Raw genomic sequence first — 14,190 nt, 5'->3', positions numbered from 1 at the left:
TAAGGTTTATATAGATAACGTTTAAGTGTGAATTAATTTAAACATGATATCCCCAAAGCAGGTGCACGTGCACTTTCAGTAACTGGTTCACTTAGTGACGTCATCATCAAGTATATGCAGTTGATAGGAAATAATAATAAAAAGCTTTCTAAAAGTAGGCTGAGGTTAGGGCTTTGGGCAAAATTATCACACATTGATATAATACAAATCTGTAAGTACTCAGCTCTGCGCTAATTAATGTTTGGGCACCTTCAGCAATCCATGTGTACTCATAAAATATGTCGGTGTAATTAAGGCCATAACAAGAGTCAATGATTTGTTTCGCAAAGAAAATGTGGGTCAAAGACTTAATTTACAATTTAATTAAATTGTGTAAGGGAGAATGTGTATCTTTCCTGTATTTAAAACAGAGGAACCCTGACATCAGCACTTTGTAAGAGATCAATGTCTGAGTCTGCACGTTCATTAAAGAGGCACTGAACGACTCCCTAAAAGTAACTGCGTCATTGCCTGTGGGACATCACTTTAACATTCCCCAGATTTACAAGAAGACCGCTGCTAAAATTACTAAATGTCAAACATACTAAATACAAAAAATGTAAAGCAACAGGTTTCGTTATTGTAATTTGTCCCTCGGGAAATGTGTCAACTAGATAAAATCCTAACCTCTTAACTACGTTACACTTGGTTGCATCACACAGTTTAAAGTACTTTTAGCTTCTCATTCTGTCTTGTTTGGTTGTGCGCGTTTGAGTGTTTGGTGCTGAAGTTCCTCCCTCCAGCTTCACTTCCGGTGTACACTCCCTCCCCTTTCTCTTTCCCAGAAAAGAGCTTCCTCAAAGACAAGGTCATGGAGGTCCCAACCAACACTTTGCATAGTTGCAAAGCAACTATATCTGCTACTACAACTACTACAGCCACTGGAGCTTCCACCAGTTCAATGCTTCTTACCGATGAGAGTCCACGTGCGATGGAGAAAAAAACAGAGCCTGTCTCGGCCTCGGCCCCTACTTCGCCTCATCACTCCTCCAAAGCTGGCAAGGCAGCGAGGAGGGAGCCCTCCCCCGCCTCAAGGGGTCACCGTCCCAGGGCCAACAAGACGGTGAGACTGACGGAGTCCCGTGAGAGAAAAGACAGGAAGAAGAAGGTGACTCTGGAGATCGAGGGAGCGAAGGCAGAGGACGAGGAGGACGGGGCAGTGAAGTCCAGCTCCACAGTGAAGTCCAGCTCCACAGTGGTGGATGTGGACGCTGTGAGAGAGGACGACAGGGCCGGGGAGAGTGAGGAATCGTTGGGGCTGCTGCTGGAGAGTGGGTGGCAGGAGGAAGGTGAGATCCAGAGATGGAATCGAAGTTAAACTGAGCATCTATGGGGTGAACATAACACGCATGAGGTCAAATTGGAATGTTTCACACCACGTCTCACCAGGTGTGAAAACGAGGAATCTAGGCTTGTGTGAGTGGCTGCTCATGGTGCTGGCGTTGACCCTGGTTCTCCTCTTCCTACCCCTCTCCATCTGGTTCTGTGTCAAGGTAATGCATTTATTTCCAGTTGAATTCACATTCATTTTGGTGAATGAAGATTAATTTTCACATTGAAACTGTATCAAGCTTCTCTGTGCATTATTTCCAAGGTGTTGATGGACAGTGTGTGTGTGTGTGTCTGTCTGTGTGTTGATTGACAGGTAGTGAGAGAGCATGAGCGAGCTGTGATCTTCAGACTGGGTCACTTACTGCAAGGCCGACCCAGAGGACCTGGTCTGAGTTTTGTTCTACGAATCATTTATTTCAGTGTTATTTGTCTGATCAGATCATTGAGGTCTTATAAAGACAATTTCAGGTTATGAGACAATTAACAGCAGATCAACGAGTATGGACTGTTTTACTCTCTCAAGGTCTTCTTTTCTACCTCCCATTCCTGGACGTTTTCCAGAGAGTAGACATTCGACTGAAAATGCTCAAGGTCCCACCTCACACAGTACGGTAACTCCTTTGACAAGCCAAGACCAAAACACAACACACCATCAAATATTCCGATTAAATTCCTCAGAGCATAGAAAAGGCATGAATATTTGACTGATGTCAAAGTAAATTGTATGTGTGCATTTCACAAGCATGTGCAGTACTTAGTGTGGGCCACAGAACATGCACGGTAAATGTTTGCTGTGATAGAAATATGATGGATAGATATGCTTTGCAAACTAAATGGGCTACATGGCTGTGGAAATGTATGAAGCATTGCACTAATCAAATGGATCTAGGTGGTGACTAAGGACCTGGTGAGCACAGAACTGGGCGCGGTGGTTTACTACCGGATAGAGAACGTGGTTCTGTGCTCCACAGCCCTGTCTGGTCTGACCACCATGCTGCAGGCTGTGGCCCAGGTGGCACTCAGAGATGTGCTGGCCCATCACAACTTCACCCAGGTGCTCCTGGACAGGAAGAGGATAAGCCGGGAGATCCAGGTTTGATGTGTGGTCTCATCTTTAGTGTACAGTGCAGAGGGTCAGAGTTAGTACATGTAAATCCTTTCCATACGCCGTACTATGTTAGAAGAAGTCAAATGTTGGAGCTTATGAAGGGCGTGTAAACGGTTTGTAGTCATTCCTGTTATCCTTATGGTGGAAATGTTTTTCATCTTTGCAGGTGGCCGTTGATTCTGTGACCTGCCAGTGGGGGATCAAGGTGGAGCGAGCAGAAATGTAAGTGCGGAGTCGCCAACAGCGTTTTACACTACTCAACTCAGGGCTGAGCACCTGAAGCGGTTTGTATTCCAAAAACCCCTGAAGTGGTGAAACATTTGCCCTTGTTGTGTTTGCGTTTTCATTCTCTTTGAAGAGAGGACATTTGTCTCCCAGTGGAGTTGCAGCATAGTCTAGCAGTGGAGGCAGAAGCCAAGAGGCAAGCCCAGATCAAGGTGAGTGTTTCATAAAGCCAGATTTTGATTAAAACTTTGCCAAAAAATAAATAAAACACTCCATGAAACATACAGCATCATTAGCTTTAAATGTATTAGTGTTAGTGGAATTTACGTTTTGAAGTCATTTATTCTCTGGGCAAATATACCATTAAGCCTGAAGCGTATTCATCTGTGTTGCCTGTCACTATAGTAGGGAACAGCATTAGCTAGCGGCACAAGTCAAGACGAACGATTCTACTTCCTGTCCTGTCCCAGGTGATTGCGGCTGAGGGAGAGAGAGCGGCCTGCGAGGCTCTGAGGGTCTCTCTCGACTCCCTGACGGGCTCTCCTGCCGCCGTGCAGCTGCGCCTGCTGCAGCTCCTCCACACCTTGCGCAGCGACCGCCCCACCATGGTCCTCAACCTCCCGTCGGACCTCATCACCCTGCCCTCTGACCTCTCCCTCCTGCCCGCCCGGGCTTTAGGAGGGACCAGGGAAGGTCGCGACTCAGACTCTCCCATGATGTAGGGACTAATGGAATGTTGTGACTGCGGAATTTTCAAATAGAGAGGATGGTAGAGTGTGGGGACCTGACTCTAGGCTGGTTTGCCTGCGTCAGCGTGTCCATGTTTGTTTCATAATAGACAAGTCTATTATTGATAGCAATCACAAAGGAAAAACAGTCCATGTGACAGTTTAAATTTTTACATCAAAATAAATCAGTTGTTATTTTGTTTGTATTATTGTCATGATATGCTGCAAAATCACCCGATCATAATCGGATGTTCCACAAATCAACATAAGATAATAGTTCACGCCACTCCAACTATTGACTCCAACTACACTCAACTATTTCAATGACATGACAAATGCAACAAAGGCCTAACGAAAAACAGAACAAGAAGAGGCACTTAAATAAATAGTCATATGGTCAGACCTTTTAAAAATTCAACACTTCAAATACTAACTCATCAGAGGTTTAGTCAAGTCGTGTATCACACTAACACTATGAATGCTGGTCTGGGATCAGCGTTTCCTGGGCCTGGAGGGTTTAGGGCTGTGTTCGGGCTTCTGACTGGCTGGTTTGGGAGCAGGAGGGGACTCCATCTTTTGGGATGTGACAGCCACAGGTTTCTTACTCACTGAAAGGCAAACACATTCAGGATGATGATGATGTGTGCATACTGGGCATAAAACAACGATGCTAGTTAATATGACAAGATCCAGATCTATGGAGACGGTTCTCATAAGTACTGGTAACAGTGACGAAACAAATAAAGTTCCTTAGAGCGTTTGATTGCTTGTACACGGTTGTATGACTGCTGCGTGTTAGCGGTGTGTGTCACTGACTGGCTACCTTTGGGCTCCAAGCTGGGCCTGCCCTGCAGCTGTCTCTCCATGTCCTGGATCTTCTCCAGAGCAGCCTGGAGATCCTCCTCTGCCTTCTGAGCCCGCTCCTCAGCCCCCTGGGCACGCGCCTCCATCTCCCTGGTGCACACACACACACACACCGCACGTGCACACACACACGCAACGCAAATGCACATGAATACACACACAGAAAAACATACACACAGAAATACATAACACATACATCCACACACATCCACAAATAGTAAACATACATATTTTCTACCCCCCCCCACCCCCGCCCACACACACACACGTGCAATTCCACACGTTTCTCACGAGACCCCCATGTGGAGAACTCACAGCAGCTGCGTCTGCAGGAGTCCCACCGTGGCCAGGGCGTCGAAAGCCCGGTGAGCGTTCACCGTGTGCGGACTGATGACCATCTCCTCAGTCTGACCAACACAAACAGTTCACACATCAGCGCTTTGCCTAAGCAGCAACATATACACGGTGAGGAATGAAGACGACACATTGGAAGGGGAGTGTGGGGATCTTCTCCAGACTGACCTGCCCCAGATGGACCCTGTCCTCTCCCAGGGTTTGTTCGATGACGTAGCCATCGTGTCCTATCAGCTTCATGATGCAGCCTCCCTGGCTGCCTTCCTGCACGGCCTCTTCTTGGCTCTCTGACTCCCCCTGCGGGTCAAAACATACAACTACAAATACATTCCAGCTCACTGGCAATTTGTTTATCAGACGATGGTTCCAAATCACTGTGATGACATCATTTTGTACATGAAGCATTATGGCTATATCATTTACAAGAAAACAAACTGAATGATTTTTCATTTATTACCTCAGGGTTGTTTACATCAGCTAGGCGACTGGTCTCTTCCACCTGTGACCTTCCAGAGTCTTCCTCGTCTTCCTCAGGTCTGTGGACCTGGCAGGATAATCAAAACATCGCTGGAACACCAGAAAATAACCATGTGTGTGCTGGATACCAGGATAACATGAACTCCCAGTATTACCCCAGGTCTGAGAAACATTTACTTTAGTTTGAGACACAAAAATTGAATTCCATATCAAGGCCCCGGTAAGAGTGAGAGTGCAGACCGTATCCTTACATTAGACTCCACGCTGACTGACGGGGTAGGAAGTATATCAGTGGCGGACGTGGGGACCAGGTTTGAGGTGACACGCAGGTCCACGGGGCTGCCTTTGACATCCGACAGCAGGATCTTACAGGCGTCCTTCCACTCGTCACACTCCCTCTGAAGAACACACAGACACACACTCATGACTAAAATACACATCAGACTCACACATGTACAAACACTTGCACACCTGTTCCATCAATCCCGAAAGAAATAATCATGAATAATGAATACATGAATAATGAATGGCCTCAAGCATGCATTGAACAGTGCGTGAGGGGACGGAGGTGTTTCTGGGTGTACCTGCAGCTTGTTGAGTTCGTACAGCTCGTTGTCGGTGTCGTCGTGAGCCATGGTCCTCTTCTGGATGTCCTCCTCCACGATATCCTGGCAGGAGCTGACGAGGAAGGGAGAGAAGGAGGGGAAAAGAGAGAGAGGCGCTCGGTTTTCAGGAAGAGCGTTCTGTCCTGTCCTGTCCCCTCGACAACAGACGCGCACTCCCCCCCCGGCTCCCTCTGCGCACTGAGCTCTGGCTGACCTGGTCATGTACTTAGAGAAGTAGAGGAGCTCCTGCGCCAGGCTCCTGGCGTCCTCCTCCAGCTGCTTCATGGAGGCCTCCTTGAGGGCCTGGGGCCCAGGGCCCGTCACCGGCAGGGGCTCCTGTTCGTCACACTGGTCCGGAACCATCTGGAGCAGTAGGTCCACCATCCAGCGAGTCAGAGCCGTGTGGATCGAGCTCACCTGGGGCGGGTCAGAGGGGGACATGCACAGACCTTTTTTAAAGGGAGGAACGTTCTGGAATCATAAGTAGACTGTGTTTTATCTATCATCGCTCATATGGTGCCAATATGACCATGTGAAAATAAGGGTCATCGTGCCAAACATCAACAACTGAACCAAAGTATGGAACATGCGTAGAGAAGCAAGGGCCAAAATGTCTTGCCATGTGCATATTGAACAATAAAAAAAATTGTAGCTACAAACAATAAGACAATACTACCTTTATAGGTTAAATATAGGCCTATATCAGGTTATTGATGCAACTCATTGGGGGCTATGCCATCAGGAAGTAAACAGTACCTCCTCACAAAGCCTCTGGTTCTCACAGTCAAAGAAGTTGGACTGGGTGGAGACAAACTCTCGAATGGAGTTGAACACGTCATCAATCTCTATCCTATGGAATCACAGAAAGGCAAAAGTCTCAAAAGGGAAGTTTTTCAAGTCAATGCATGATCAAGAGTATCAAAGTAATCAGGGTCATTTTGAAGCAAGGTTGCTTTCAATGCCTAATAAATAACTGGTTATTCCAATAAGATCCAGGTAATGTGTTGTGTTAGGACCTCCCAGTCTGTTGGTAGGATCTGTTTGTAGGATGTGGAGAACCAAACATAGTATCTTAACGCTGGTCTTACTTGATGTGTGCTTTCTTCTTGTTCCCCCCGCTGTCTGGCTGGGTGCTTGCCACTAACACCAGAGCCTCCTCTCCCACCTTCATCCAGCTCTCCAGCTCCTTCTCTAGCTTCAAACAATCACAGTGAGGCAGCACCTCCGCACGTCCAATCAGGACCTTCAGCTTGGTGGCCCACGAGTCCATCACCCCGGCCAGGGCCATCAGTTGCTTGTGGATGCCTGGGAATGCCACATGGAAAGAGCCTTCAACCTAAGAAGATCCAAATGATCTACATTAACCTGCAACTTGAGAAAGTGGATCAAAAAAAAGCATTTTCTTCATCTTCACACTCTTTGACAAACCCAACTGCAGTTTAGCACCAGCTACAAAACTCCTCCAGCTCTACAGCCTCAGTAGCCAGTAGATACTCCTCACCGCTCTCCCCGTTAATGCGTGTGTCGAGCTGTTTGTGCAGCTCAGACACATTGCTGGCCAGCTCCCTCATGGCCTCCTGGCCCCTAGGGGGTGCTCCGTCCGGGGCTGGATGTCTCCTGAAGAGCTCCAGGCCCACCTCCCCCCAGGAGTCCTGCAGCTGGGCCAGCAGGGTGAGGTTCTCCTGGCAGGAGATGAGCTCCTCGCCCCCATAGCGCTCGCACTGCACGCTGAACTCCTGGGGAGCGGAGGGGGTGAGAGTCAGAACCATCGACATGGGTTTCTAGTCATGCATTTCATGGACCCAAAGTCTTCTATTAAAGAAGGACATGTCATTTAAAAGACATGGTACCGCTAAAAGTGAAAAGTACCCTTTAAATACAAATATTTCCAATCACACAGAGGGTTTTTTTTCCCCCTCACAAAGACAAAAAAGCATAGTAGGAAGTGTTCTTACGTTGGACCACTTTTTCAAGTTATCATATATTTCTTCTTCGAAGGATTTCTCTAATTTGGGATCTGGAATCCTTGGAGAAGAAAACAGACACGCCGTGATACAACATGGCTTAAAATAGGCGATGGGAGTTTGACAACATGGCTTGAAACATGTCTAAACATGATCTGAATGTGCGTGTAATGCACACTTGACGTTGGTGCTCAAGCAGGCGTGACACGTGACGATGTCGGCCTGGACTTCCTGGATCTTCTCACACTGCCTGAACTCGGCCTCGCTCAGACGCTGCACGAAGCCAGTCATGAGCTCCTTCCACTGCTCTGTCAGCTGAATGATGTGGTTCATGTCCTCAGAGTCCTGCAGCACACCGCAACACGGCTCAGTATGTCATTTGTTCACTTAGCAGATGCCTTTAGTCAAACGGATATCCATGCCAGCTATGTAGGTCATTTAGTCCAGATAGCACAACATTCAGTTCACTTCATTGATCCCGAAGGAAATTCAAGAGGGTCGAGATAGCTTTGTGGGTGGCACAGACCTGTACTTGGCTTCACTATCGTTAAAGACAGGAAAAGGTCGAGGATTGAAGGTTATAGAGGTTTACTGAAGCATCAGGGTTCACCTTCGACATGAGGAAGACTGTGAAGTGCTCGGCCGTCTTGGTCCAGGTCTGCTCGCTCACGTGGAGCTTGTTGGCCAGGTGCAGATTGTTCACCTTGATCACCTGCAACACAACAAGTGCTATCTTAACCATTCCAAAAGTCCAGGAGTTGAGGTACATAGCAGGATGCTGTCCTTGTGGACCCCTAATAGGGTAGCTAACACAAGCATAACAAGATACACATTATCATAGCACGACATGAATGGTAATGGATATCATGCTTGTGATCACCTTGAGAGCCAGGTTGTAGGTGACCTTGCTCCAGAGGTCTTTCTCGTCGGTCAGCCGGTCCACCTGGCTCTCTAACCGGTGCCTCTGCATCTCGTACAGGTTGTGGTATTCCCCTACCATGCTGCAGACGCAGCAAGAGGTAGAGCATGGCAACAAAAAAAACGATGTTTAGGAAAGTCATTTGAAGTATAGGCTGCTTTGTTCTGACTAATGTTTTGGCCTTTGTGTGAATTCGAAAACTGCAGTTTTGTGGTTGAGTGGAGAGATTGTACATATTTTAGATAAATGCCAGGACCAGCAGATAAGTGCCTCAACCCAATCACCTGTGAGATTCTCACGGTACCCAACATAGCATCGAACACTCTGTGTGTAGTGTCAAAGGGAACAGCAGCCATGCAGAGCTTACTCTGAGTTCTTCTGAGATTGTTCCAGAGCTTTGGCGAGCTGCTGCTGTGCCCTCGCTCCCTGATTGGTCACATACTCATCATGCTCCCTCATGCTGCACAGCTCTCTGACATTTCACAGGCACACACACAACCATTAACACACACACACACACCCAATCAAGTTCATGCATATAACGTACACACAAAAATAAAACTGAATTGAAAAAGAGTATTTTGACAGTAATGTAGTGAGTCCTTACAGCAACCAACAAGGTGGTTATAACCTGTACTGTACACATAATGTCAATAACTGTCAACAACCAGAAAGAAAAGAAACACCCCCACACAGGCTTACTTACATTTACATTTAGTCATTTAGCAGACGCTCTTATCCAGAGCGACTTACTGTAAGTACATGGACATTCCCCCCGAGGCAAGTAGGGTGAAGTGCCTTGCCCAAGGACACAACATCATTTGGCACGGCGGGGAATCGATCCGGCAACCTTCTGATTACTAGCCCGACTCCCTCACCGCTCAGCCATCTGACGCAGCCATCTGACTCCTTACTTGTTAAGCTGGGTCAGGGAGCCCTTGAAGCAGATGATCTCCTCGGTGAGACGTCGGTCCAGCGCTCTCTGGGCCAGGGTCTCCGTGTGGAGGCCCTTCAGTTGCCGGGGGATACGATCCAACAGGGCCACATACCTCTCTCTGGGGCAGGAGAGACACACACTCATGGAACATCCCGGAATGTGATGCGTTCATTGGACCTGTTTGCATGTTTGCTTTGGATTAGAGCTAAACGAATACTATGAATGACTCTATTTCTATTAGTTCTATTTGATTATTTTAAACCTCACTGCTGCCTGCACACACCACTGACCAGAGAATCCTTTCGTAGAAAAATCTAGGAGGAGTGTGAAGGGGGCTTGGTAGCAGTACTGACCTGAGTTTGGCGAGGAGATGTCCTCTCTCTGCACACTCCACACTGACCTGTCGGATCAGCTCGTGGAACACGATGTTGTAGATGTTCTGCTCCACTCGCACCAGCTCCAGCAGGCCTTGCATCTGGGGGGAGGACACAAAGGGTGAGGTACACCACACATACAAACACAGTCTGACGGTTCAGGATGTTCTAATAAAATGTAGTTTTATGATTTAATGGTGCAGTCCACAGCTTAAATACCGTTTTGGTGTAAACAAGTTTGTGTCTTGACAAAAAAAAAAGTTTGATTACAATATCTGTTTATAAAGTCAGCTGCTACAGATTAGACCAAAAACAAATGTTAAACAATAAGAACTTCTGTTTAATGTCTGGTAGCGAATAAACTCTAAGATATCTTTATTTAACGCCTTGTAAAACAAGCACTTCCTTGCTCTGTTGGCTACAACCATTTTCCCCATTAAAAAAGGAATTGACAGGAACGGAATCATTCAGTCCATGTTTTCCTAGTTATCGTACCTGTGAGAGTCCAGTCAGTTCACTGTACTCCTGGTTGACCCCTGCTCGGTCCATCATCTCATCCATCACCTTCATCAGTTGGACAGCCTCCAGCCTACCACTGGGCTTCCTGTTCACACACAGAGACCAGTAGCACACCTATGCTTCCTCTCAGCTAGAACTACAATAATAGATACAGATATCACTCTGGATCGTCTTGATATTTCTCCACAGAGAGGACCATAAGCAGGACATCTGCACAGACAGTGTGTGTTGGAATGCAGAAGGCCCAGGAAAGAGAATGACATTAGTGAAGTATTTGTGTTACATCTTTACTCACATGGATGGGAAGACTTTAAGCATCTTTTTATCGTCCTCCAGCAGTACTGTGAATTTACTGAGAAGAGAAAGAGGAGAAGTTAAGAGGAGAAGTGATTTTGGGGGCGTGGATTGGGGGTTTGGTAGGGCGGGGGACTTTGCTCACTCGTCAAAGCATTCCAGGGCCTGAACCCCTTTGTTTTTCACAATGTGAAACTCTTCTGGGATCAGAGTCTCCATGTGCTTCAAGTCCTGCGGAGGGAAGCGATTGTGAAATCAACAACTGGGTCACATAAACACAAACACACACACCGTGGCATCCCCAGTTCATTTATAGTTTTTGGGGGGAGATTTTGGTTCATCCCATTTTCCTTTCTTCCCTGTTATGCTTTGCGCTTGCCACAACACACAACCAGACCCACACAAACACATATGTACACATCTTGATGTGCTGCTTGCCTTCTGAATCCCCTGTGTATTAGTGGAGTTCCTCTCAGCCATGGGTGGCAGGGGGATCCTCTCTCTCTGGGTTGCCATGGCGTCACACAGGAAGGAGATATCTCTGTGACCACACACAATTTAAATAATAATCAAAAATAATTGAAGAGTACAGCTCTATTTGCATTTCTGAACCATAAATCAAGCTATCTGTAATCTAACCTGCCAGCTCCAGTCAACGATGTTGGTTGGTCAAGAAAATATTTGTATTTTTTACGGCCAACAGCATGATGCCAAACCGCATCTGTGTGTCGTATTCCATGGATCTAGGGGACACAGAAAATGACTTACTGACAAGCACAAAACTAAAGAAGAAATAGATTAGTGAAGACTGTGACCATTGCCAACATAGAAAAGGATATATTAGACATGCCAAAATGTCAGTAATAAATCACATCTCCACCTTTTTCGGGGGGGTCTTGCTTCGCTTTGAGGATCCCAGTCTGTTTGGGGGATAGATGGTTGAAGTAAGAGTGTCCATGAGTTCATCTGGGATATAATCATTCTGCAGTGGGACAAGCTGCATCTTGGACCGATCGGTCCCTTTCTCTCTCAGCACCGGCAGTTCTGCCACTGTACAAACATATCAACGAAGCAACAGTTAGACCCATAGTTTAATATAGAATTTAACATGTTATCATGTATTTCCGCAATGTGTCCGTAAATTGCCTACCTTTATCATCTTTCCCAGTAGTAGGTATGACAGTATGATTTGCCTTTATCCGCCCTCCCTCCGGCTTTGGTAGAACAGGCGGTGACGGACTTGCTTTGAATGTAGTCATTCTGAACACAAACACAAGCTGGCTAGTAAACTGTGTGATAGGCTACAGTACTACTAGTAGCCAGTGAGCTACCGCGCAATAGCTAGTAGCCTAAGCTACCTAAGTAGGCTGAAGTTTACCTTTCGGCTGACAAAAAAACGCATGCCTTTCCAAGCAACTTTGTGCTGGATAGCGTTGATGCAAAAGTGAGGCTTCGGAAAACAACGACAAACTTACTCAATATGTGAACAGGAGGCCTATGTCAAAACATTATCCTATCGAATTTGTGGTTTTCTCCTGTCATCTCAAATTCCTTGGTCACCCCCCGATGAGTTGTTGCTAAGGACGCTGGACTACGGTCTTGCGCTGCAAAAATGGGCGTACTTGTTGGCTCTTTATTTAATGTTTTCTTATTATTATTTTTTTACATTGACTGCAGCCTGCTTTGACGTGTAACCTACATAAAGTTATATTCTCTGACGGCTTACTTGATTCATATTTTTGTTTATGGTCTTTCTTATATCCCACCGCCCAGCAAAATAATTATAAGACCGAAACAGATGATATTCACGTTAAATTGTATGTGAGCGTCTGTGTTGGTGGGTGCGTGTGTGTGACCTAAGTTGTGAATGTTTATCTGAACTTTTAGAACTAACAAGGAATGAGAAGTAAACAAGGAATAGCAAATTATCCACAAGAATTGAAGAATTGAGAAAGTCACTATTTTAATTGAGCGATGGGGGTAGCATGCCGGTGACATTAATTGTAGCCTAAGTAAAGTTACAATAAAACCCAATTAAAACAAATTAATTCAAATAACATATTCCTTAATACATCTAGTATTTGTTATGGGGTTCATGTTGTGAGCTCTTGTCCATCGACATTATCAAAATGTATTGTTGCGTCACAATGCCTACTGCTTCTATACATAGTTGGTCATCTGAGAAATCAGATCATTTGCGGTTTGACATCTTGAAACAAGGTAAGGAAAACGTCTACTACACCCTTTGCTCCTTGGGTTAATTGAACAATTAATAACTGTTTGGATATTATATATTTTTTTGAAAACTTTTTATTCTGTGTGACCTAGTATTACAACTAAAATAAATGTAAAATGTACTCGACTTACTTTAGTATTCTTTGTTGCAATTATGTTAGACTTCGTGTGTATGTATTTGTACATGTATAACTTGCAGTAGTAGGCTTGTATGTTGTCTTTTTTATTGAAGATACCTGTGATTGTATATTTGGTTTGTATGATTTAGTAGAACAAATTGTATTTTTCTTCAACAGTAATTTTTAGTACATTCACCTAGTCATTTCACCTAGAAGAAACTATAGTTGGAGGTGAGGACAAACCATTTTTTTTTTTTACAATAAATCGGATTAAACTGGAATTTACAGATATAAAGAACACAAACCAAATTATGTATTATTATGTATTTATCAGATCTCAGCTTCAGTGCCCGAGTCATGAATAGAAGACTCCCCAGCCTGAATGGAGCTGGGCCGAAGTCCAAGGGTGGTCCACTGCCTCCTATCAGACCGAAGGAGAGCGTAGGAGTCATCGATACCCTAGACTCCTCCTCAAAGCCCTCTGCTCTCCCCTCCCTGCCTGCTGTCCCCCGGCCTCCCCCACCTTCTGATGCCCGCCCCAAGAAGGGCACCAAGGAAGCCCGTCGAAACAGGCGTGTCCGGCTGCCTCTGGCCCCCCTCCAGACAGGTCTTCCTGTTCCATCTGGATCTGACGGCATCAAGACCAGCAGCCCTCTGGTTCTGGAGAAGAATGCGCCCAAGCTGGTCCCCGCCCCTCCGCCGGCACGCCCCTGCTTGCTGCCTGCCTCTCGGCCAGGGAAGCGTGAAGCGGAGGAAGGTGAAGAGTTCCAGCCAGGGTCTGTCAGGGGCTGTCTGCGAACGTCGGTTCATGCTGCCTTAGGTGCAGCAGAGACCGTGCTCCCTCAGCTCGCTGCATCAAGCTGCAAGGAGGAGGTGCTTCAGAGGAAGAAGAAGAAGAAGGAGAAAAATCTTCAACTTGATTCTCGTCCCAACAACCCTGGGAATATATTGCCACCTGTTGCACGGCCTAGCAACCCAGTTGCTAAGCCTGTTGTGAAGCCAAGAAGCCCTGTGATGATGTGTCCTCCTTCTGAAGATCGACCCGGAAACACAGCGCGTCCTCCTTCTCGACGTACGCCATGCCATCCGGTTGGCAC

General features: G+C 46.3%; 2 protein-coding genes across 2 annotated transcripts; one reads left to right on the top strand and one right to left on the bottom strand.

Moving 5' to 3' along the window:
- The first annotated feature begins 958 nt into the window (after window positions 1-958).
- Window positions 959-3,471, top strand: nphs2 (NPHS2 stomatin family member, podocin). Its single transcript, XM_047050330.1, has 8 exons — window positions 959-1,328; window positions 1,429-1,532; window positions 1,685-1,757; window positions 1,895-1,977; window positions 2,261-2,464; window positions 2,646-2,701; window positions 2,838-2,916; window positions 3,175-3,471. The coding sequence occupies exons 1-8, from the start codon at window positions 971-973 to the stop codon at window positions 3,424-3,426; spliced, it is 1,209 nt and encodes a 402-aa protein (XP_046906286.1). The 5' UTR covers window positions 959-970; the 3' UTR covers window positions 3,427-3,471.
- Window positions 3,472-3,582: 111 nt separating this feature from the next.
- axdnd1 (axonemal dynein light chain domain containing 1) lies at window positions 3,583-12,311 on the bottom strand. Its single transcript, XM_047050329.1, has 26 exons — window positions 12,118-12,311; window positions 11,890-11,999; window positions 11,620-11,789; window positions 11,379-11,482; window positions 11,178-11,280; window positions 10,885-10,970; window positions 10,741-10,797; window positions 10,422-10,530; window positions 9,906-10,027; window positions 9,530-9,670; window positions 8,983-9,087; window positions 8,577-8,697; window positions 8,307-8,408; window positions 7,875-8,041; window positions 7,688-7,757; window positions 7,234-7,468; window positions 6,821-7,037; window positions 6,489-6,582; window positions 5,947-6,149; window positions 5,712-5,805; window positions 5,379-5,525; window positions 5,108-5,194; window positions 4,819-4,947; window positions 4,612-4,703; window positions 4,256-4,386; window positions 3,583-4,040 (listed from the first exon to the last, which is right to left on the bottom strand). Exons 2-26 carry the CDS (start codon window positions 11,996-11,998, stop codon window positions 3,925-3,927), a joined length of 3,111 nt encoding a protein of 1,036 aa, XP_046906285.1. The 5' UTR covers window position 11,999; window positions 12,118-12,311; the 3' UTR covers window positions 3,583-3,924.
- Between the last annotated feature and the right edge of the window lie 1,879 nt (window positions 12,312-14,190).

Source organism: Hypomesus transpacificus, unplaced genomic scaffold, assembly GCF_021917145.1.
Source record: "Hypomesus transpacificus isolate Combined female unplaced genomic scaffold, fHypTra1 scaffold_107, whole genome shotgun sequence".
NCBI lineage: Eukaryota > Metazoa > Chordata > Actinopteri > Osmeriformes > Osmeridae > Hypomesus > Hypomesus transpacificus.
This window is presented reverse-complemented; position numbering and strand designations above follow the sequence as displayed.